The 25,187-nt window shown below is 44.1% G+C and overlaps 1 protein-coding gene across 7 annotated transcripts in view; it reads right to left on the bottom strand.

Annotated features, from left to right (window-relative positions):
• Positions 1 to 20,255, bottom strand: part of Shi (dynamin-1 shibire) — a 69,882-nt gene extending 49,627 nt beyond the window's left edge. For 2 of the 7 annotated variants that reach the window (XM_077678234.1, XM_077678245.1), the window contains exons 1-7: positions 19,945 to 20,254; positions 12,815 to 12,888; positions 12,290 to 12,439; positions 11,537 to 11,740; positions 2,502 to 2,600; positions 2,310 to 2,418; positions 1,552 to 1,746 (exon numbers count right to left, since the gene is read on the bottom strand). In XM_077678234.1, coding sequence (XP_077534360.1) covers positions 1,552 to 1,746; positions 2,310 to 2,418; positions 2,502 to 2,600; positions 11,537 to 11,740; positions 12,290 to 12,439; positions 12,815 to 12,888; positions 19,945 to 20,108 — 995 coding nt within the window. In that variant the 5' untranslated portion in view covers positions 20,109 to 20,254. Of the gene's footprint in view, positions 1 to 1,551; positions 1,747 to 2,309; positions 2,419 to 2,501; positions 2,601 to 11,536; positions 11,741 to 12,289; positions 12,440 to 12,814; positions 12,889 to 19,944 lie in introns of all 7 variants that reach the window. The other 5 variants (XM_077678241.1, XM_077678252.1, XM_077678268.1 and 2 more) reach the window with 5 other exon arrangements.
• Positions 20,256 to 25,187: the final 4,932 nt, after the last annotated feature.

Below are 25,187 nucleotides of genomic sequence, written 5' to 3'. Positions count from 1 at the left end.
TAAACTGAAACAATTGAATAAAAGCAAGAATTTGGAGACAATTTCACAGCAATTAAATTGCAAGGCTCGCGTTGTGAGAATAGTGCGCTGTTAACACAACACAAACACTCCAGCAGGGCCGTAGCTGGCATTTTTTTTTCAGAGGGGTTTTATGGGCTGAGTTTTGCCGAAAGGAACAGCAAGTCTCGCATATGCGCTGCCTAGAAAAAATTTTGGAGGGTGTTTGAACCCCCCAATCCCCTCCCCTCTGGTTATGTCCCTGCACTCCAGCATGCTGGAATGCTGAGAACACCACCCCCTGCAAAGCCCTAACAAACCCCTTTTTTCATTTTAAACTTTATTCCACGCCGTTCCTGGACACATTAAATGAAGTCTGCCCGCGCCTTGCCTTTTCACACCAGGGAAAGTCTTGAAAGCTTGTTTTGAAATGCCAGACATAGCACAACCTTAGACAAGGCAACATTGTGCAATAGGCAAACACAGGGTTCGTACGGGCTTCAAAAGCAAAAATTCAAGGGTTTTTGGGGACCAGAAAACACATTTTCAAGGTCCCCATCTTATGTTTTATATGGGAATATTTATAACTTTTTCAACAAAATGCAAAATTTTGATATTGCCTAATACCTAAGAATATTAATGCACATTTAGATAGGCACTATGGGTTCATGAATGCTCCCCCAGCTTTTTTTTTTTTTTCCATGGTTTATATTTAGGTTTTTCTTTTTTCTTGGTGTTTTGCTGAGGCTGCTTGATTTCAAAACTTAGTTAATGTTGCCTGCATCTCCTGCTTTGTCAGCAAGAGTATCAGCTGAAATTAACTCAGCAAGTGTTGCTGCAAGGCAGGATGAACTATGTACAAGTCCACCATTTGCACGTAAGAGCAAACGCAGATGGAGCGTATGAGGCACAGCAAACATGCAATGAAAGGCCGTCCACAGACTAGATGGAACATGCAAGATAGAGAACAGAAGCCGGCTTTCACGGGATTGTATCGTGACATGAATTCTATTGAGGAGTGCTGCTCCCAATGTTGCCTCGTAATAATGAGAATCCACAACTCGTAATTTCACGCAATACACTGAAACTTGATTGTTACAATGTTTCTTTACATTTGTAACACCTAAAATTCACGACGAACACTTTAAATTCTTGTGAAAAGATAGGGCCATTGGTTTATCTCCAGAAAAATCAAGGGTTTTCAAGGACCCTTTAAAAATTACAGGACTTTCCAGGCCTTGAAATTTACACTTCTATATTCAAGGGTATTCAACGTTTTCAAGGACCTGTGCGAACCTTGCAAACATATCTTAGAAGTAGGCCATCCAAGTGGCCACAAATTCACAAAAAATTCATTTCAATTAATGAAGGGCTTTGTTCACATGCCCCAAATTACTAACTTGTTGCAGTAGGTTACCACTGTGAAGTTAGCGACTAATCACGCAAAGCAAAGACCTCCCACGCGGCCCACATTTGTGGAGGGGAAGAGGCCCGCCCAAGATGGGAGAAGCAGTGTCCCCAACAGTGAAGAAGCAGCAACAAGGCAGCACTGACTGAAGCATGGCCTTGGTCTTGCGCGACGGGTCGTCAGGGCGGAAGTTCTTGTACTCCTCTACCTCCTTCTCCATGGAAATCAGCTGCTTCTGCAGTTTGTCCCGCAATCCCGGCAGGGTGTCCCGGATGTGATTGGTCAGCTGCTGGTTCAGTACGCGCTGCAGGTACGGCGTACCCATCCGATCAGCCATGTGCCTGCACGATCGAGGCATAGGAGAACCCGGTTTGGCAACAGTCACTCCTGGCATGCAAAGGCCACATCTTGTCACAGCAATCCCCCGACTTTATATCAAACCCAGTTGGCACACAGCCGATCTAATCCCATAATCAGTGTTTATCAGCTTAGGAAGAACTTGTGGGTACTACTCCAGCAAGGTGCTGGAGTAGTACTTACAACTCAAATGAACCTTTGTGCTAAATGCAGCTACAGGCAGAACTATATTTAGCACCACACTGAGGGACTTGAGTTGTGCAATTCTGTACCCACTGTCAGAGCTATCACTCAGTGCATCATTGAGCAGGTATTTCATATAGAGCCAGAGCTCTACAAGGCTCACAACCATGCTAAGCAGCAAAATAAAGCTTCCCCCCCCCCTTCCCCTGCTGCAATGAGTTAAGCTAACAAACTTTCCCAGGGCTCCTGCTCAATACCAAAGGGCAGCAAACACTGTAAATAGTGTGGGCAAGGTCTGCCTATGGACAATTTACGCAAAATTTCTCTTTCATTGTGACTTGGCAACAGAGACCACACAGCTCACCGGTATGAGGGGTGACTGAGAAAAAACTTTCGTTCAGCTTCCATGGCTGCCTTGATGTCCTTCTTGCCCTCAATGTCTTTCTGGCTTCTGTTCACCACGCCCACGTAGCCTGAGAAAACCAAAACATGACCAACAGATTAAGAAGGCCAGCATTTTTGAGAAACTGCAGCGCATGCTAAGACAGCACATCACCTCTCCGCAATGGCAGCAGCTTGTTTTCTAGAATGTCCCTGGCATCAGTGCCTTCATCCATCAGATCAAGCTTGGTGATCACGCCAATGGTGCGCAGGCCTGCAATCGGAAGGCTCATGAGCAACCACGCTGCCCCAGGTGCAATTGCACCGTGCTGCTTAAAACTACATTCCAAGCAATAAACAACCCTGCTAGCACATGCTTCAGCATGGAAAACGATGTTAATGTACTAATATGAAAAGGCGTGCAACATAACCCACAGGACACAGGCTACTTTGGTTAGGTGTAACTACAGGATTTCCCGCTCAATATAATCCAAACGCCAGTGAATATAATCCCAGGGCCAGTGAATATAATCCAGGCGCCAACCAATATAATCCAGGCGCCAACCAATATAATCCAAGACCCAGGCAGTGCACAACACATGACAGCGCTTGGTAATTTAGTTGGCAACCAATACCAATCGGGCGCAGTGTATTTTCATCCAAGTTAGATGAACTAGGTTACGTGACCAGTTTAACCAGACGACCTAAGAACTGCGCAATAAAACAGTCACGTGACTATCCAGCACTCTCCCTAACTACTATAGTGAATACGAGGATGGTGTTATGGGTATGAATCATCGCATTTAAATTGCTCGCTTACTCGAAATTTTAGGGGAACCTGCCACAATGCCTAACTCTCGAAACCCAATACGGGCACGTTCGGTTTAATTAATTACCTAATATAGCTACTTAATTGATTATTCGTTAGTCATTGATTTGGATGAAAGTCAAATTGATGTAACCAGGGCTTGTGAAGTACCAAAATAATGGTCTCGATAAGGGGAATCACGTGGGAGAAACAAAAAATTTCTTCCTGCTTATGGTCATGAGATAGTCACGTTAGTCATAGATTGGGTTAAATGTCAGAATAATGCCACTAGGGGTTGTGAGGTATCAAATTAAACGTCTCGATAAGTGGTGTCACGTGAGACAAATAAAAATAGCTTCCCGGTTGTAGACATGAGAGAGTCACGTGAGCCCTAGATTGGGTTAAAATTCAAAGTGATGGCACTAGGGCTTGTGAGGTATCAAATCAAAGGTCTCGATCAAAGGAATTCCGTGAGAAAATTAAAAATTCCTTCCAGGTTAAAGTCATGATAATAGTCACGTGAGTCATAGATTGGGTTAAAAGTCAATGTGACGTAACTGGGGCATGTGAGGTACCAAATTAAAGGTCTCGATGAGGGGAATCAGATGGGACAATTTAAAAATTTCTTTTTAGTAATAGTCATGATAATAGTCACGTGATTCACAAAATGGGTTAAAAGTCAAATTGACGCCAGTAGGGCTTGTGGGGGATCAAATTAAAGGTCTCGATGAGGGGAATCCCGTAGTACAAATTAAAAATCTCGTCCTGGTTATAGTCATGAGATAGTCTCGGGAGTCATAAATTGCGTTAAAAGTCAATGCGAGGCAACTAGGGCTTGTGGGGTGTCAAAATAAAGGTCGCGATGAGAGGAATCACGTGACACAAATTAAAAATTGCTTCCTGGTTATAGTCATGAGATAGTCACGTGAGTCAGACTGGGTTAAAAGTCAACTTGATGTCGCTAGGGCTTGTGAGGTATCAAATTAAAGGTCTCAGTGAGGAGAATATCGTGGGACAATTTAAAAATTGCTTCCTGGTTATAGTCATGACATGGTCATGTTAGTCGTAAATTACGTTAAACGTCAATATGTGGCTTGTGGGGTATCAAAATAAAGGTCTCGAATGAGGGGAGTCACCAGGGAAAAAATAAAAATTGCTTCCTGGTTATAGTCATGAGATAGTCGCGTGAGTCATAGATTATGTTCAAAGTCAATATAATGCCACTAGGGCTTGTGAGGTATCAAAATAAAGGTCTCGATGAGAGGAATCCCGTGAGAAAATTAAAAATTCCTTCCTGGTTAAAGTCATGATAATAGTCACGTGAGTCATAGATTGGGTCAAAAGTGAAAGATATGTCACGACGGCTTATGAGGTATCAAATTAAAGACATCGATGAGCAGAATCACGTAGTACAAATTAAAAATTACTTCCTGCTTGTAGTAATGAGATAGTTACGTGCATCATAAATTGGGTTAAATGTCAATGTGACGCCGCTAGACCTTGTGAGGTATCAAATTAAAGGTCTCGATGAGGGGAATCACGTAGTACAAATTAAAAATCTCGTCCTGGTTATAGTCATGAGATAGTCAAGTGAGTCATAAATTGCATTAAAAATCAATGTGAGGCAACCAGGGTTTCTGGGGTGTCCAAATAAAGGTCTCGATGAGGGCAATCACACGGCACAAATTAAAAATTGCTTCCTGGTTATAGTCATAAGATAGTCACGTGAGTCAGATTGGGTTAAAAGTCAACCTGATGTCGCTAGGGCTTGCGAAGTTTCTAGGTAAAGGACTGGATGAGGTGAATCACGTGGGACAATTTAAAAATTTCTTTTTATTTATGGTCATGATAATAGTCACGTGATTCACAAAATGGGTTAAAAGTTAAATTGGCGCCACTAGGGCTTGTAAGGAATCAAATGAAAGGTCTTGATGAGGGGAGTCACGTAGTACAAATGAATAATGCTTTCTGGTTATAGTCATGAGATAATCACGTGAGTCATAGATTACATTAAAAGTCAATATGAAGGCACTAGGGCTTGTGTGGTATGAAATTAAAGGTCTCGATGAGGGGAGTCACTTGGGACAGATTAAAAATTGCTTCCTGGTTATAGTCATGAGATAGTCATGTGAGTCATAGATTGGGTTAAAGTCAACTTGATTCCGCTGGGCCTTGTGAGGTATCAAATTAAAGGTCTCGATGAGGAGAGTCGCGTTGGACAATTTAAAAATTGCTTCCTGGTTATAGTCATGAGATGGTCACGTAAGCCACAAATTGGGTTAAAAGTCAAAGTGATGCCACTAGGGCTTTTTAGGGATAAAATTGAAGGTCGCGATGAGGGGAAAGACTTAGAACACATTAACAATTGCTTCCTGGTTATGGTCGTGAGATAGTTACGCGAGTCATAAATTCGGGTAAATGTAAAATGATGTTGCTAGGGCTTGTGAGGTATCAAATGAAATGAGTCGATGAGTGAATTACATGAGACAAACTAAATATTGCTTCTTGTTTATAGGCATCAGATAGTCTCGTGAGTTATAGATAGGGTTAAAAGTCAGTGATGCCTTAGAGCTTGTTATCGCCCGCCTGAATGAAAAAAGAAAGTTACATATGCAAGAAAGAGGCTGATGGTGTGTTGAAAAACTTGTTAATTGGATTTTAATGATTTCGCGGGACTCCTATGGATGGTTAATCAGTCACGTGACTTAACATGACGTTTATTTTTCACGAGTAAAAGCCTCTTAGGTATCAAATGATCGCCATTCATTTTCTTGTTTGCAGTACGTGCAAAAAATTTGTCTTAGCAAATATTATTCCCAAAGATGTCACATGATTTCCATGCGTCATGATTTAGTGAGGTGACTCACAATGAGGGTAATTACATCACGAGCATTGGCATGATGGGTATGAAAAAAAACAGTGTTGAATTACTTGTTTACGTGATGCGCAAAAACCTATTGTTATAATGAACATGCCTCCTTTTGATGGTGCATGATTCCTATAAATCATGAATTGGTCAGGTGACACACTGAGGTTTATTACACGCCGAGTATTGGCATCATGGCTGTCAATAAACGCTGTTTAATTCCTTGTATTTGAGATGTGTACGAGAATCTTGTCATGATGAATGTGATTCCTTATGATGACGTATGACTCCAATGGATCATGAATTAGTCACGTGACTTACGATGAAGTGTATTACATCACCAGTACTGGCATAATGGGTGTCAAATAAACGCTGTTCAATTACTTGCTTTACTGATGTGCAGAAAAAGGCTCTAATTGTGAACATGTTACCTTAGAACTCGTATCACGCCTATTTATCATGAATTATTTATGCGAGTGGTAAGGTTTATTATACCACGATTAATCACATCATAGGTATGAAATAAATACAGTTGAACTGCTGCTTACGCGATGTCAATTTTTTTTTCTTGTGGTGCACGCGATTATGGATTATATGGCATGGTTCCTAATTATCATAAATATGTAATGTGACATACCATGAGGCTTACGAAGTCACGCATACTGTCACCGTATATATCCAAGAAAACGCCATTGAATCGTACTTCACGTCATTTGTGAATACATGCTTTTGTGAATACGTGGGTGATTGCAGGCACATCAATTTGAAAGCACAAAGATGGGCCTGGTTTCGCGAATGTAGTACTCTTCATGACACACTGTCATGACAAACACCGATGTGTTTTATATATATATATATATATATATATATATACATATATATATATATATATATATATATATATATATATATTGCCTAGCCATGACGGAACTGTCATGAAGAGTACTACACCGATGTGTTTTCAGCATTAGCGGAACCACGCCTTTCTTTGTGCTTTTAAATTGAAGTGCCTGCAATCAGGCACTATAGCAAAAAGCGTGTATTCACAAATCACGTGATGGCGTTTTCTTGGATATATACGGTGAGAGTACGCATGTCATCATAAGCCTCATGGTATTTCACACAACATATTTATGATAATTAGGAACGATGTCATATCATCCGTAATCACGTGCAAACCAAGAAAAACATTTTGACATCACGTAAGCAGCAATTCAACGGCATTTATTTTTTACCTATGATGTGATTACTCGTGGCATAATAAACATTATAACTCGCATAAATATTTCATGATCAATAGGTGTGATGCGAGTTCTAAAGTAGCATGTTAACAATAACAGGCTTTTTCCTCACATCACGAAAGCTAGCACTTCAACAGCGCTTATTTGACACCCATTATGCCAGTACTGGTGATGTAATACACCTCATAGTAAGTCACGTGACTAATTCATGATCCATTGGAGTCATACGTCATCATAAGGAATCATATTCACTATGTCAAGATTCTCGTACACATCTCGAATAGAAGGAATAAGACAGCGTTTATTTGACACCCATGACGCCAACACTCGTCGTGTAATAAACCTCATAGTAAGTCACGTGACCAATTCATCATTTATAGGAGTCATGCGCTATCAAAAGGAGACATGGTGACTATGACAAAAAGTTTTTGCCCATCACATAAACAAGCAATTCAACAGGGTTCTTTTCGTACCCATGATGCCAATAATCGTGATGTAATTACGTCATGGTGAGTCACGTGACTAAATCATGACGCATGAAAATCATGCGACATCTTTGGGAATAATGTATGCAAAGAGAAATTTTTTTGCACATACCGAAACAAGCAAATGAATGGCGATCATTTGATACCGATGATGCTTTTACTCGTGAAAAATAAACGTCATGGTAAGTCACGTGACTGATTAATCATTCGTAGGAGTCACGCCACATCCATTAGAAATACAATTAACAATTTTCCAACACACCATCAGCCTCTTTCTCGCTTATGTAACTTTCTTTTTACATTCGTGCGGGCGATAACAAGCTCTGAGGCATCACTTTGACATTTAACCCAATCTATAACTCACGAGACTATCTGATCCCTATAACAGGAAGCAATATTTAGTTTGTCTCACGCAATTCTCTCATAGACACATTAAATTTTATACCGCACAAGCCTTAGCGGCATCATTTTGACATTTAACCCAATTTATGATTCGCGCTAACTATCTCACGACCATAACCAGGGAGCAATTTTTTATGTGTTCTAAGTCTTTCCCCTCATCGTGAGCTTCAATTTGATAGCTAAAAAGCCTAGTGGCATCACTTTAAGTTTTAACCCAATTTGTGACTAACGTGACCATCTCATGAATATACCTACGAAGCAATTTTTAAATTGTCCCGCGCGATTCCCCTCATCCATACCTTTATTTTGATACCTCACAAGCTCTAGTGGCATCATATTGACTTTTAACCTAATCTGTGACTCACGTGACTATCTAATGACTGTAACCAGGACGCAATTTTTATTTGTCCCAGGTGACTCCCCTCATCGAGACCTTTATTTTGATACCCCACAAGGCCAGTGGCCACATATTGACTTATAACGTAATTTATGACTCACGTGACCATCTGATGACTATAACAAGGAAGCAATTTTTAAATTGTCCCACACGATTCTCCTCATCGATACCTTTAATTTGATACCTCACAAGCCCTAGCGACATCAAGTTGACTTTTAACCCAATCTGACTCACGTGACTATCTCATGACTGTAATCAGGAAGCAATTTTTAATTTGCCCCACGTGACTCCCCTCATCGAGACCTATAATTTGATACCTCACAAGCCATAGCGGCGTCATATTGAAATTTAAACCAATTTTTCACTCACGTAACAACCTCATGACTACAACCAGGAAGCAATTTCTAATTTGTGACACGTGATTCCCCTCATCGAGACCTTTATTTTGATACCCCACAAGCGAAATTGGCCTCACGTTGACTTTTAACGTAATATGTGACTCACGTGACCATCTCATGACTATAACCAGGAAGCAATTTTTAAATTGTCCCAAGCGACTATCCTCATGGAGACCTTTAATTTGATACCTCACAAGGCCCAGCGAAATCAAGTTGACTTTTAACCCAATCTATGACTCACATGAATATCTGATGACTATAACCAGGAAGCAATTTTTAATTTGTCCCGAGTGACTCCCCTCATCGAGACCTTTAATTTCATACCACACAAGCCCTAGTGCCTTCATATTGACTTTTAATGTAATCTATGACTCACGTGACTATCTCATGACTATAACCAGGAAGCATTTTTCATTTGTACTACGTGATTCCCCTCATCGAGACCTTTCATTTGATTCCTCACAAGCCCTAGTGGCGTCACTTTAAATTTTAACCCATTTTGTGAATCACGTGACTATTATCATGACTATTACAAAAAAGAAAATTTTAAATTGTCCCACGTGATTCCCCTCATCCAGACCTTTAATTTGGTACCTCACAAGCCCCAGTGACGTCACATTGACTTTTCACCCAATTTGTGAGTCACGTAACTACCTCGTGACTATAACCAGGAACAAATTTTAATTTGTGCTACGTGATTCCGCTCATCCAGCCCTTTAATTTGATACCTCATAAGCCATAGTGACATATATTTGACTTTTAACCCAATCGATGACTCACGTGACCCTCATGACTACAACCGGGAAGCTATTTTTTATTTGTCCCACGTGATACCACTTATCGAGACGTTTAATTTGATACCTCACAAGCCCTAATGGCATTATTCTGACATTTAACCCAATCTATGACTAACGTGACTATCTCATGACCATAAGCAGGAAGCAATTTTTTATTTCTCCCACGTGATTCCCCTTATCGAGACCATTATTTTGGTACTTCACAAGCCCTGGTTACATCAACTTGACTTTTATCCAACTCAATGACTAACGAATAATCAATTAAGTAGCTATATTAGGTAATTAATTAAACCGAACGTGCCCGTTTGGGTTTCGAGAGTTAAGCATTGTGGCAGTTTCCCCTAAAATTTCGAGTAAGCAAGCAATTTAAATCCGATAATTCATACCCATGACACCATCGTCGCATTCACATAGTAATTAGACGAGAGTGCTGGATAGTCACGTGACTGTTTTATTCCGCAGTTCTTAGGTCGTCTGGTTAAACTGGTCACGTAACCTAGTTCATCTAACTTGGATGAAAATACACTGCGCCCGGGTGGTATTGGTTTCCAACTAAATTACAAAGCGCTGTCATGTGGTGTGCACTGTGGGGGTCCTGGATTATATTGGTTGGCGCCTGGATTATATTGGTTGGCGCCTGGATTATATTCACTGGCGCTGGGATTATATTCACTGGCGTTTGGATTATATTGAGCGGGAAATCCTGTAGTACGAGGACAGAACTACCACCAAGCAACAAACCAATTAATTAAGAGCACAGTTCATGGACTTGTACGGCAAATAATCTTTTACACTATTGTCTGCAGCAGCAATAACATTAAGCAGTTGTCAAAGGGAAAAGCCTAAATTCTAGGCCACTCTTTTCCACATGATTTTACTGTGTATGCTGCGCTTCACTTCAGCCAAGTTACCTGTGCTCTTAATTTATTCTGCAATGCACTTCCATTACTGAAAAAACCTCCAAAAAAAAGCACTCCCTGAATTATTCCAAGTGATTTACCATAAGGGACAAGAAATTTAGCCTACATTTCAAGGAGGTTTCTTGTATATTTGCTGCAATCCTGCAAGATGGACAAAAGCTGCTTAAACTTTCCACCACGGGATTGACTCCCTTGCCTATGTCAAATCAAACCTACAACAAGAAAACCCTCTAAAGTCGGTTGACTTTACTGCTATAGTCCTTCAGCTTTTCTTTTTCTTCTTATTACATAACAAGCAGTGAGGACAAATGACTGCAAGGTTTCAGAAACTGCGGTATTTAGAAGTAACAGTAATGGTCAACTAGCACATTTTCTTTAGGTTTCTCACAGGCCTAGTTTGACGCAGGCTAACCCTTTGGTTTTACAATGTGGCTGCCCGATTCCTTTCAGCGAGGAAAAAAAATTAAAGGTTAGCCATATTGGTGCTGCGAGTTTTATTTGGTCCACACTAATTTCACTCGCCCAGGCAGTGCTGCTAGTGGAGCCGTCATTCAGACAGTGTTAGTGTCCGCGGCATGGCCGGGTGCACACCATGCCTAGAGCGCGGCACGGCTGAGCTAACCTGACGGGTCTACCTCCAGGGCCAATTTTATCGCATCTGAGGTGGCCAAGTCCTGATTGGCCGGCTGCACGGCCAAGAGGATCGTGTTCTCCCGCGAGGCATAGCTCAGTACCAAGTCCCGCACCCGTGCCTCGATGTCGGCCGGCTGACTGCCCACGGGGACCTTAGTCAGCCCCGGAAGGTCAATCAAGGTCAGGTTCAGCACTGCCCACCGTCCAGAGGGGAGAGAGAGAGAAAGGGCTGTCACAAAAGGGGAAGGGTCCCGCTGGGGTACCTTCAGGGTCGACTTCCTTGGCGAGCTTCAGGGCGTCGGAGGTGGCCAAATCTTGGTTGGCCGAAGTGACCGCCAGAATGAGGCAGTTCTCCTTGCGGATGAACTGGAGAATCATATCCCGGATCTGGTTCTCTATGTCTGCAGGCTGATCACCCACGGGGACCTTGGTCAACCCCGGAAGGTCAACCAGGGTCAGGTTCAGCACTGGCGATTGTCCATGGCAGGGGCAGGGGGGGAGGAGGAGGTGCAGGGTGCAGGATTAGTTAGTAGCCCACAGTGGAAGGTTAGCGGGGCAGCACTCAACACACCTGTGGAGACTGAAATCACACACGGTAACACACATGGACGGCAGCTTCCCCAAACTGCAGTACCAGTGCACGCTTCAAGAGACGACCCTTCCCAGGTGCTAAAATTGTGCCTGCAGACACACTGTAGTGGCCTCGAAGTGGAAAGACAAACACCATTTCAGCGTGTACGTAACAACTCAGCCGCAGTTCACTCAACAACCAAAGGAATGAGCAGCAGAAAAAATGTCACCAGTTCTGCTGCTAGAGTAAATAAATGCCTAAACAATTAGAAAAGGAAACACATTCAGAAAAAACATCTCCTGCGAGCAAATTATCCTCGAAAGGCTACAAAAAGTCCTTTACGAAAATCTCTTCCTTGATAAAGTGCACAATATTCAATCTCAACCTGCCTTGGAATACGGTTTTATATCTTTTTGTGCAAAAAAGATTAAAAAGGGTTCCTTACCATGCGGAGAGTAGACCCTCAGGTTGATGGGCACGCTTGAAATGCCCTTGTTGCTGCCCGTCACCCGATCCGTCTCATCTTCGATTTCTTTGCGAATCGAATCGAAGTCCGTAAACTTCTTGCCACGGCAATGCAGGAACTCTCCATGCTCTGAAATTATTAAGAAAAAATAAATTAACAGCCATACTAGCACGCTCACTCAAAACAAGGGAAGCTGGTGTCCCTAGAGTGGTTTAAGGGAAACAAAGATTTTAGTAAATGTTTGATTGATTTGATTGATTGTAGGGTTTAACGCGCCGACGCAACGCAGGCGATGAGGCGCGCCGTAGTGGAGGGCTCCGGATTAATTTTGACCACCTGGGGATCTTTATCGTGCGCCGAAATCTCGCGCACACGGCCGTTTTTGCTTTTCGCCTCCATCAGAAAAGCGACCGCCGCGGCCGGGAATCGAACCCGCGACCTCATGCTCAGCAGCGCAACGCCCTAGCCACTGAGCCACCGCGGCGGGTTTTTAGTAAATGTTACCTGTGTTGCAGTTGATCAGCTGTAGCACCAGAGGCCGACGGGTGACAATACCAGAGCCTCTTGGCAGGAAGTCCCTGGAAGAATTATTCAATAGTTATTTTAAACTATAATTTTAAAAAGCTCGTTTCATCATTTTAACAATTCAAATTTGGAGTTTAGGACATAATCACACTAAAAAAATGTTTGCCCAGAACAGCTTCGTTCTTCCCATCTGCTACATAGCTGCACTTTTCAAACATTTAACAAAACCACCTGGCTTAGCGCTGCAAAAAAGCACTTGTCGAACTCGTGTCACTGGCATACAACATTCCAAACAACTCAAAAGCAGTAGCACCAATTTTGAAACATTAACACGTGCTGGTTCGCGCAATGTTTGTCGGAAATGAGTTTTGCTAAATTGTATTTACTGTGCTATTTCTGTCGACATTACTCGATAAAATGCGGGACTTATCCCATCTATCATTCAACTTATACAGTAACTGAATGTATAATGTCAAAGCGAAGCATTCAAGCTTATCTTTATAATCAAAAATTTTTCCTGCTAACACTGTTTACTGGCTTATTGTCATATTTTGTCAAAAACAGAACGTTGTCATGTTATGTCCTTTTTCAGATTTGCAACATATACTTTCGACGGTCACCGCTGAGCTGCCAATGTGACTCCCTGGGCCCATCATAGTAATACGCCATAGTAATACGCTGAAAAAAATAAATTTGAATATGAAAAACAGCAGCTCCCTGGATGCCATTATTCTGCGCTGTTTTATGCGTGAGCAGAAAAGGCCTGAAAGACTCATCCGGATTGAGGGCAACAGCTTACAATGGCCATTTTGGGTATCACCACAGGAAAAATCCATAAGGCCCGTCACTCTGTTGGGCTATGAATTTGGACCTGCTGCCAGAGTGCATTACTGCTCCCCATAATATCGTGCACACAGAAGTTTGTTTTTTCCCTCCCTTAGAGAATTCCTGCTTGAAATTATGCTGAGAATAGGATGCAGTTATTTCTTTAACAACACAAGAATTTGGTATGGTGACATTGCCGGACTCTAGAAAGAGAAGTGGAAACGTACCCTAGTTTGAATCGCATGGACATGACAGACTGCAGCAACAACTGAAACGAAACACACTACCGGGAGCCAAACTTTTTTTGAGTATTTTCGTTTACAAAACGTGGCTTTGTGCTACAAAACCTTCATAAGTTTTGTCTTTGTGCCAGTACGCCTCAACTGAACATTCTTAAAGGAGCCATGAAGAGAAAATGCAAGTTGGTTTTATTCGAAAGATTTCGTGTTTTATAGTGCCCCCAGCGCTTGTCCGAATACAAATGGTGCTTTATTCACCATTTATTCACTGAGAAATTAAACAATTTAGGTTAAAATTTTGATTTTCCCGCTCAATCGTGCGTTTTCGTGGTCACAAATGACATCACAGGAACCGACCGCTCTGCTATATTTCTAGGGACCATAGCTCTGCAGCCTAGAATACCTTCATTCACGCATCCGCCGTGCAGGGTAGAGACACGTATACGCTGGCGCCGCCATTTTCGGTTGCTCGCTCGCCGCCGAAGCAAGTCATTGTGTCAAAACCGCGCTAAAATTATCGCCGCAACGCGGTTTACTGAAGAAGTTTGAATCATACTGTCTGTTTCGCGTTGCTAGGTCTCGTGGGAAACGAAAAGAATAACGCGTTGAGCCCGTTGGCCCAATTGCGGCGGCACGGGACCGTTCAAAGGTTGTCTCCACCCTGTACAGCGGTGTTGGTTTGTTCCCGCGTTTCTTTACGTTCCGTAACCTAGATGGCGCCACCATACCGTGGCAAGCGTTTGGTTTGTTTTTGCCCGCATTTAAACCTGGCTTGTTTTTGTTCTGGGAGAAAATATTCGTTCCCTGAAACAGTGCTCGCTCGACAAATGGGGTCACGTAAGACACCGTTGCTTGCGTCAATCGGCCAGTGTCGTCTGAGACAACCCCAAGCCCCGTAGTGCTGTGCAGCTAAACCAAGCATGCTGTGCGCAGTACGAACAGCAGAACGCATCAGTACTTCTATGTTTACATGTGCTTTCGCAACTTCCACTGTTTGTCCCATCATTATTATTGCTTTGTAAAGAATGTGCCCTAAATTTAAGCGCAAATCGCTCGTTCGTCTAGTTTGTAAGCTCTACCTAATTTGCGTCTGCTTCTGCCAGCCTCCGCCAATCGCAGAGCTTAGCTCATGTGACATCATAGGTTCTGTTGCGGGAAATGAGCTGGTGGGTCGCATGACCATTCCCGTTTTTCCTAATTATGTAGCTTATTTGAGCGAAGTTTACGTTAAAAGTGGTGTCAGTATGATTCTAACGAGACAATCTTTTGAATGAACCAAACTTGTGTTCTCTCTTCATGGCTCCTTTAAGACAGTGGGCTGACACAAAAAACAATAAAAAAAAAGAAAGTCTGGAAGTTAGTAAGTATGATTTTATGGCATTATTTTTGCCTTATAAATAACTCCCGCCAAATCGCACCTTCCTAACAAGGCATTCCAGAGTTTATCTGTACAGGGACAATACAAAAATACAAACAACAGAGTGCACAGCCTCTGATGAACATTTCAAGATACAACTGCTGGATCAATGAAGCTCAGCACATGCTGAGCTTTCTTGTTCCAGGCCTTTTGAGAGTACAGCCCACAGTTAGGGCAGAAGCCTGCTCAACAGAGCGACATGTCATTATCTATTGTGTTCCAACCCTGCTGGGCCACTTGGGCAGGATGAGAGCTTCAAGCTGGAGCACTGGCATCATGCAAGGTGCCTCTCCTTGCCCTTGAAAGTTCATTTATGATGACGTAAATGTGACGAACAAACCAGGAAGGGCCCTGTGCTGAACTGCACATGTCACTTCTAAATGCGCATGCATCCACCACATGCAAGGCTCTAGCCGAAAGCAGCATGCAAGGAAGCACAACCAAAAGATTGCATTTTAAGAGAGGAGAAAGCTGCGCACTCATGTCCTGCTAAGCTTTGAATTATAACTAAGGTAGCTCCAATGACGGACTGTTCTGGCCAGCAACCTCTAACAACCTGTAATGGCGGTGCACGTACGAAGCTTCGACTACTGGCAGCCCCATTGCACAGAACATATGAGAGACTGTCTGCTTTGTTTGTAATTCTTCGTACACCCACTGATTTCAGAGCTTAGAGGCAACATGCAGCGATATGGCCAACTAATACCCCGGCTACACTATGGTCCGAACGTCATTTGAACCAGATGTCATTTGACTCATATGGGGTGCTTCGAATGCCATTCAGAATCCGCCGTGCTACACTACAATTTCAATGGCATTTGAAAGCTTTCACAATTGCTCGCTGTGCTGTAGTGGCACTGTTGTCGCCCCGTTCAGTTTTCGTACAATAATACAACAATCAAATTTAGGAGCAGTCTACCGCAGTAAAACGATATCAAATTAGAAGACACACCAGTTTTGACTCAAATGTGGTGGCTGTTAGCATAGGTTTTTTTTTTTTTTTTGCAATGGCCCACTGGTTTTGAAAGTATGAAAATTAAATATGTTGATTTCATATTTTAAGTAAATGAACAGTGAACAAAGTTCCACAAACAAAAATATTTTGTTTGTTTTACGTACGGAAGTATTATATATTTTTTATTACCGATCCAAGACGCTGCGTGCGAGAGTGCTGGAAATGGCATTTGAAATCCCAAATGTCTCTCTCAGTGCTCATTTGGCTCGAATGTCATTTGAGCCGAATGGCATTTCAAAACCTAGTGTAGCATCACAACTTGGCATTTGAGTCAAATGACATTTGGTTCAAATAACATTCGGACGCTAGTGTAGCAGGGGTATAAGTCCTGTTGCTGTGCACTAGAATGCACATAATCCAGGAAGCATTGCACTGTTAAAACAATGGCTAACAGAAACAGTACCGATGGCAAAAACCAAGTAAAATACACAGCCTGCAACCCACAAAAGAAACTGCCATGTGAGCGATGCACTCACTGGTTTACTCCTATGTGTTACAGGCACTCTCACTATAAAAAGAACACCCATTACCTTTTAGTAGTGATTTAAGCTCAGTGGTAAGTTCAAGGCGGGTCCCACCCTGCCCCCGTCGGCCATGCCCTAACAAATCCTCTTCTTAAGGAACCCGCCACTGTTTGTCTCTTCTGGTCTTCAAATATTGGAGGACTTGAGATTCTAGCACAAACATCCATACTGCATTTTAGTCTCATCAGAACACAACCACCCAAAGCCATGCCACGACCTTGTAACCAGCAAGGTGCCACTGTACACGTGTTGAGTGTGGTACTGCCACTCTAGCTAGTAGTACGAGTGCCACCAACTCTAATAGCTACTACAGGTCACCTAAAATATACAAGTGATGAATCATTGCATCTCTTTCAAACAGCTTATTATTTATGAACACCGGTGAAACACTGTTTGGCAGTCATTCTCTTTACAACAAAAAAACGGGGCAATTTTAACAGCTGGTTTCCTCATGCCCACTACAGTTCCCATGCACTCGATGGGCTCGTCCCACGTTCGTCCCGGCACTTCTCATCTACCGTCACCCCAGTGTGGTTTAAGCTCTTTAATATTAGTTTCTCTACGAGGGTCATCTGACGAGTTTGACAGATTTCTATGAGAGGGCCCCGCAACCTCTGTAGTGACTTTATGGCTGTCAAGTATCACTCAACCTAGCTCAGGAAAGACACTATTCACAAGCGTGGCCTTACTTTAATACGACATACATTTGAAGCGAGCACATCGGCGCTTATCCCGAAAATGGAAACATATGAGCTTCTGGCAGTGATAATTTTTTCGTAAACAAGTGGACCGCTGAGCAGATAAAAGCCAAATGACTTCACAGGAACCCTGCAACAGTGCTGGAGTGCGTTCATTTATGGATGATATTGAGTGTGGCCGGACTCAAGATGAAGCACGCAGTGGGCACCCTGTTGCAGTCGCCCCTCCAGACATTGCAAAAAAAAAAAAAAAAAATGTTGAATTGTTATGTTGGACCGCTGAATAACAGTGTGTCAGGTTGCCAATAGCATAGGCATCTCAACTGAAAGAGATGCCCTAAGTCCTAATCGAAGAATTATAGATGCAACAGTTGCGTGCACTATGGGCACCACAATTGTTGACTGTGGACCAAATGTGCAAACGAAAGGAGATTTCCATGCAGCACTTGGCAGTGCTTAATCTGCTGGGCCTCTTGCATCGTTTGGTGACCATGGACGAAACATGTATTCACCCTCACACACCCCCCACCACACCCTCGGTTCGAAGCAGCAGAAAAGCAGTGGACAGCACCAAGTGAAAGTACTCCAAGGAAAGCAAGGACCATTTTGTTGACAAGGGTGGTGAGGGTAACTGTGATTTGGGTCAGCCAAGGAATTTTCATATTGACTACTCGATGAATGGCAAAATAAAAAAAGGCAAGTACTGTGCAATATCTTTTGACTGTTTGAAAGGTGAACTAAAAAAAATAACATTTATCGCAACAAATCAACACATTGATCAGAAGGTTAACCAATCGATCACCCAGTATAAGTGTAGCCGCTTTCGGCTAACGGCGCTCAACGTTCAGTTTCGCGCAGCCACCCAAATGTGTAGCTCGCGTGACGCGTGAAGACACTGACAAATCATACCTGGGTTAAATTAAAAACCCAAATTTTCATAATTAACACTTATGTGACAATGCAATACCAATTATAATTTCTTTAGCAAGCAATTACCCCTTATAGTCACCACATAGAATGCAGCATTGGTGACTGTAGTGTCCCACTACGGAGGTGAAGCTCTAATGGTGCTGCCAATTCTATTTATCGAAACTGCTGAGCAGTGGCCTGTGTGGTACTTTGCGTAACACAACTCAGCCATTCAACTTTAGGAAATCCCCGACTACAGCCCTGCTTCTTGCAAGGTGTGCCAAACAAGTTCCCTCAAGTGGGAGGGGTGGTGCTCCAATTTAGCTGCGTAATCGTACTTCTAAATTTTCTCCTACAATTTCCCTTGAATTCCCACCTGAAAGTGCTGAACATGGCACAACGAAATGACTATGCAACCTGAGCTGGAACGTATACAAGGTCAATGCCCTGCCCTTTAATATTTTCACCCGTTGTACACTGAGCTTTTAAGGACACTTTTGTGTCACGTAGTTATTTCCAAATTAAGTAGCAAGAAGAAGCCGCGATCAGGGAGTGCTCCGTTCGCAGCCGCTTTCGGCTAACGGCGCTCAACGTTCAGTTTCGCGCAGCCACCCAAATGTGTAGCTCGCGTGACGTGCGAGTCAAGACGACGCCCCTGACATCGGACCGATGTTCAAGGCTTACGCACAATGCGACCTTCCGCGTTATCACAATGCCATAGGGGACAAAGGCTAACTACGATCTTGACAAGCATTATCGCACATCCAAGGCACAACGTCACCCCGCTTATTTGCGCATACTGTCGAAAAGAGAAATCGGCAATCGCAAAAATGTCTCGGAAAAGGCGACAGCGTCACCGAGAAAAATAATTAGTGCCAGCAATTTCTTTGTTTCAACGTGGAAAGCACACGGCGACTTGGGGGGTGTTTCCAGGAAAAAGCTCGTAATCGGCGACTCGTAAGGACCAATCATCTGCCGAAACCGGATTCTAAGTGCGGCCCAAGGTCCTCCCCTTTCGAATTCCGACGAGAAGTCGTAGTAGGGCGGCTAATTAATGCCGAAAAGATGAGTACACCATAAGGGCTTCGAAGGAACCTAAAATCGATCACTGTTCAGGATGCGGTAGTAGGCCTATTTGTTTCTCGCTACGGAGCATCGGCGCGACCACCGCCTCCGCTGTCAACATCATGCCAGTGGCGGTTCGCTTCACGGGAATGACTTCGGCGGAGGCGGATTGCGCCCGATCGCTCTGGTCGAGACTCCCATTCGAATGTGCACTTTTCCCGCGATGTGCGCTCAACAATACGCAGAACCACCTCCCCTCAGCCACTCGCTTCGCGGCCGTCCGACGCCGAGGCAGCCGCTTGACCGTTGTTCCCCAGGCGCGGTCAGCGAGCCTAGGGCCGGCGTTCCGCGACGGGAGCCCGGGCACAGAGCCCTGGTAAAGCGAAATACCCGCTGAAATGGCTAGATGCAACCTACCTGCCGACGAAATTCTCCAGAACACTGCTTTTTCCTGCGCTCTGTCCGCCGACGACTGCGATCTGCGGCAGGTCTAGCGTGAGGCTCGCTCCAAGTTGCGTGTAGGCATCTTGGAGCCTGTTTACGATAGGAATTAGGCCTTCCATGCCGTCGTTCCCGCTCATATTCGGGGGAAACCTCCAGCCGAAAAGATAGGTCGAGCCCTCAGCAAAACTCGCACCGCACAGGCATCACAGATACTCTCCGTCGGCTCCGTCGCCAAGGCAGCTGAAGCTGAAATCAAAATGGCTGCGGCAGCTCGCGCATGCGCTCCGCAGGTGCAGCAGACGTCACTGGGAGAGAGGATCAATACAAGTAATGCAACGATCCGACAGAAAAGCACGTGGCGCATTCCGCCTCCTAGGCAACCTCCCGACCTGTGATTGCGTGTTTTATCCGCGGTTTCAACTTGCTAACTGCCCAACAGGCTAGGAAGAAGATGAGGCGTACACCGATGAGCGCTGGGCTCACTTTATTTTTTCTCAGCTATCCGGTCACCACAGCACGGCGTGTCTCCTGCTTCTGATTTGTCCGCCCCAAATCACGTTACTTCTCTTCTTTTAACCTGATTTCTTCCTTCTCCTTTGTTACAAATCTTTGAATTTGTCCTGATTATTGTTGTTAAAAAAAAAAAACGTCCTTCTTGGCCACTCTACCTAGGCTGTCATGCGGTATTAAATCGTTTTTCGTCAATTGTTTGCACGTATATGTTTTGTTATGTGCAAGAGAATAATTGTTGTGTTTTCAATCTATCAGTGCCCTAGTTTCGAGATTTGAAGAGGTCGAGTAGGCGGAAGACCGTCACGCTAAGAACACCGAGGACGGACGGATAAGCCACCTCCCTTTCCTTTTCCTGCCTTCTGACGCTTTTGTCATTGATTCCCAGAACGGTATAGACGTCATCCTATCCAAGGTTACTCTCTAATTGATTCTTTTCGCTTACTCATAAACACCCCAAATAATTTCGGTGCCACCGGGTACAAACGTTATTTTGTAACAGTAACAAGCCGGATGCAATGGAATGCATAGTATCCGTGCACCAACGCTGCCGTTACATAAACGAACATTTTTATGCCAGTGTTTGTGCTGACGTGCAATACGATCAAAAATATGTACGTTAAAACAATATTACGCAGTTTAAGGAGAACCCGCATTTTGGGCAAGAGCTGAAATAATTTGCACCTTCGAATTGGGTGACACGGCGTCAACTTGCTGCCTGGGGTTAATGAATATTATATGTTTGCGATGATCTATAGCAATGAGGATGTCATTTTCACAAAACGTACTAATGAAGCTCCTGTGCGTACGAAACTTGTTCATATGACTGACGAGAGCCTTATCTGTTCGTGAGATAAAACCCTGCGTGGAAAAGGGATCGAAGGTCAGATGTCCATTCAGCTGACATGTGAAAACTGAACGCTGAATTTGTGGGCATCGAATAACCATTTTGAGCGTGATTTAGCTTTAAAAAAAAACAATCAAGCAACTAGAAATTATTTATCCAGGTTCATTTTCTGCCCACTCGATGTGTGTTAAGAGGGGGAAAATCAATGGCGCTCTTTAGCAGTATGATAGTGCGTCTCCCGGCGGCTGGCTACGTATTACATCAAAAGGCAAGGCACCATTTTTCAAGATTCTGAAATCCCGAAAAAGTGTAACACATCCGCTTCAACAACTGTAAAAAAAAATAGATTGTGAGTACTGTGACAGAACTATAGAAATTACAACCATATCATAAGAAACGTAATTTTGATAAAAAGGTAGCGTTTTTTTTTTTTTTTTTTTACACAGTTGGCGGGAAAACCTCTTTTTCATCGCATGCCCTTTCTGATTCCTCCTCTTCATCGCTTCTCCATTTTTTTTCAAATATACTCGTGGCGCCGACGTCTTTCGCGTCAGTAAGTACGTTGGGGAAAAAATGACAGGTGGCTTGAGAAAGTTCACGCGATCACTCGGGCGTTGGGGTCAGCCGAACCCTGACAGTGAAGCCACGTGCCGGAGGGATGACTGGTTCTCCCGTCAAACGCGACGCGAGTGCATAGTTTTCATCTTGCGCCAGCGAACAGTTGTTGCACGAGCGAACCTTCAAGCGTACCTGCACCTGGGCTACGGAGCGTGCGGTTGGATATACGGTCAGATTTCGACCAACTGAGGAAATCTCGAACGCGCGAAGGCTTGGCGGTTCTGCGTGAGAAAAACGGCCTCTGCGGGGGGGGGGGGGGGGGGGGGGGTTCGAACTCGAGACATCGCTCTCAGCTATACGCCACCGCAGCGGGTGAGAATGGACAGTCAATTAAAACATCACAGGACACCGGCATGGCTAAGGCGGTCAATTTGCTGCGTAAGTTTCTCGGGCAGGGCGGACACGCGCGCAGTGGCATCTTGCGCAACGGTAATTTTGCGCGTTACAGCCCGCGCGCGGTGATTTTGAACTCACCTCCCTATTTTACTCTTTCCACCGCAAAATGCGAAGCAACAGCCCAAGAGATGTTGCCGCACTTAATATTGTACAGCCCTCAAAAGTGTTAACAACAACAAAGAAGTGGGAGTCAGCCTATGCACAGAGCGGCTGCTCACGATGCTGCGCGGGTTATCAGCGAGGTAGTGCGCATACAACGGAGCAGCTGAGTGCAAAAGGGCATCCTCGCCAGCGTCGATTATCAGCCGGCGAAGATGCACCGGTAGCTATCGTAAGCTGCCGCTCTGTGCATGGGCTAGCACCCGCTTCTTTGTTGTTGTTAACACTTTTGAGGGCTGTACATTGTAACGGAGCAAAAGCAGCGTACGCTTTTATGTGTGTAGTATACTAAAAAATAAACCGCGCATTTCGCGCACTGTAGTCAGAATGTGGATGCGATCATTGTAAAGGCATTAAAGCGAAGGTTACCAACCTGTATTTCAAATATAGTATAGAACGACCCGCCGTGGTGGCTCAGTGGATAAGGCATTGTGCTGCTGAATCCAAAGACGCGGGTTCAATTTCCGGCCGCAGCGGCCGCTTTTCTGATGGAGGCGAAAGGCAAAAACGCCCGTGTGTTCGAGGTAGGTTTCGCCGCACGTTATATATCCACATATGGTCAAAATTAATCCGGAGTTCCTCCACTACGGCGCGCCCCATAACGCCTCATAGGGCGCCTGTGTAGTTTCGGCGCCTTAAAATCAATCAATCAAGTATAGTAAAACGTACAGCTATATAACGAAAATTTGTGCGAAAATCATCTCGCTGCATGCTCCCGACGCCAGTGCAGTTCTTGGGGCCGAGCGCAGCGTGCGGTAACCCAACGGAGGTCACGCTGCTCTGACGTTGTCCGTGTTTTCTTGGTGTCAGTTTTCAAGCGGTGCCACATTTCCCAGCCTTTTCTTTTTTCTTTCACCAGAGTGCCGCCGCGCGGCCTGTCACGCCTGCCGATCACATGTGCCGCCTAGAAGCGCTTTTCCGTTGCCCTAAAGCGGATACCGGGAGCCCCGTGACTAGAAAAAAAGCTGTTGAAACCGGCCTCTAAAATATAACTTTTTTTGTTGTTATTTTCTGCAGGAAAAACGGCCGAAAGTTCGACATGTGCTTTCGAGGAAAACCATATGCTCGTGTTAGTATTCCGCGTTGCATGTACCCAAAGCAGCCGCGTTTCCAGGGCGAAGGGAAAAAAAGGGGGGGTTGATGAACACCCCCAAGATTTTGATAGTTCCCCTACAGCGGGAGGATGGCGACCGACTGGATGTAACGACATCACCCCTACCTCTCCCCCCAAATGTTGGAAAGCATAACCTGACAAAAATAATTCGCCTCTGATTCAACGCATCGAAGGTCCTAACAGTGGACATTCAGCCTCGTAGAATATTTCGTCTTGTTGGGCGTGTGCACACCCGTTATATTGTATGCTCCTATTCCTCCACGAGAGGAATTCGCGCTTCTTTTTTATACCCGGAACATCCGGATGGTGGCATCGTATTATCTCATGTTGTCTTGTGTTGTCATGTGTTGCTTTTTCTGAGTATGTCAAAATCCGGCAATGAAAAAAAACTATTTCCCCAACGTACTCGCGTATTCTATGTAGGTACTTTTTCTTCATTGGGTCAGTCAGAACGTTTTCTTTTTTTTTTTTAGTTCTATAGGAGGCTCATTTTAGTTTAGGAAACAACCTGATATTTTCAACTCTCGAGTGCTGTTATTCTGTCGGGTGTAATCTGTGTTGTAAGTCAACTTGTTTTCCCTTGTATAGTGAAGCGTTCTGCTATACTACGCTTTGTACTTGTGTCAGTGCTTACTTTCTTATTTGCGGTTTCGGTTGCCTGCCAGTCGCTGCCGCTCAAGCCCAATGCGGCTTTGGCAGGCCTGCCTCCTTGTATTTTTTTCAGTATATTGCGCGATAAAGCATTATTATTAACGCTGCTTTGTTAGCAGAACCCATAATTCTAAAATGAAAACGTAGAGTTTACCGTCTAGTGTCTATACTATTTAGAAGCTATATCCAGTGAGTAAGGGTACATAACCTCTGAGAGCTTTGCTGACCTATTCCCAGACCCTTTCCCGTCCTTATCTTCGTCCACTTTAGTGATATTGGCCATCCCTGGATGACCCAGATACTGTATTCCAGGCAGAGTGCACGACCTATTCGGCAAATTGTTAGGTTGGATTTTGTTAATTATTTTGCACAGAATAAAAAAATAAAAAGAGCGTAAAACATGCCTTGCTAAAACGTGCACGATTACAGTCAATTATTTCGCGACGAAGCAGCATTAGATATTGCCAAAAAAATCTACTGGCACAAAAGTGAAAAATCCGAGGCCACCACCCAACCGAAAGTTGTGAATGAGTGCAATTGAACGCCGCTGAGTGATCCTTGCAGCTCTGTTGTGAAAATAAGTTTTCGAGATTTGGCGAGCGCCTTCGCTACGGCTGAGGTGTCGGCCGCCGACGAGGAAGACGCTTCAGATTCCACGGCTATGCGGTACTTCCGCGCAGAGCGCGCTGTGGAACGTGTCGCAGCCGATGGAAGCGCTGGCTTTTTTGCATATGGTGATCCACCTTTCACAAGCATTAGCCAAAGCACCTTTCTAGCCGCAGAAGCTAGAGGTCGGACGCCGGCTTTTAGAGCGAAAGCTTTACTGCGCTATAACATCTTTCAAGGTCATTCATCGCGTCGCTGTGGCCTTCAGTCGCCGCCGCACAAACTGCGTCTTCCTTTCTGCGCAAGCTACGCCTT

This window comes from Haemaphysalis longicornis, unplaced genomic scaffold (genome assembly GCF_048455015.1).
Source record: "Haemaphysalis longicornis isolate Haplotype H1 unplaced genomic scaffold, Haemaphysalis longicornis Haplotype H1 scaffold_1, whole genome shotgun sequence".
NCBI classification, from domain to species: Eukaryota; Metazoa; Arthropoda; class Arachnida; order Ixodida; family Ixodidae; genus Haemaphysalis; species Haemaphysalis longicornis.
Note: the sequence above shows the minus strand (reverse complement) of the source record. Positions and strands in the feature narration are given on the sequence as shown.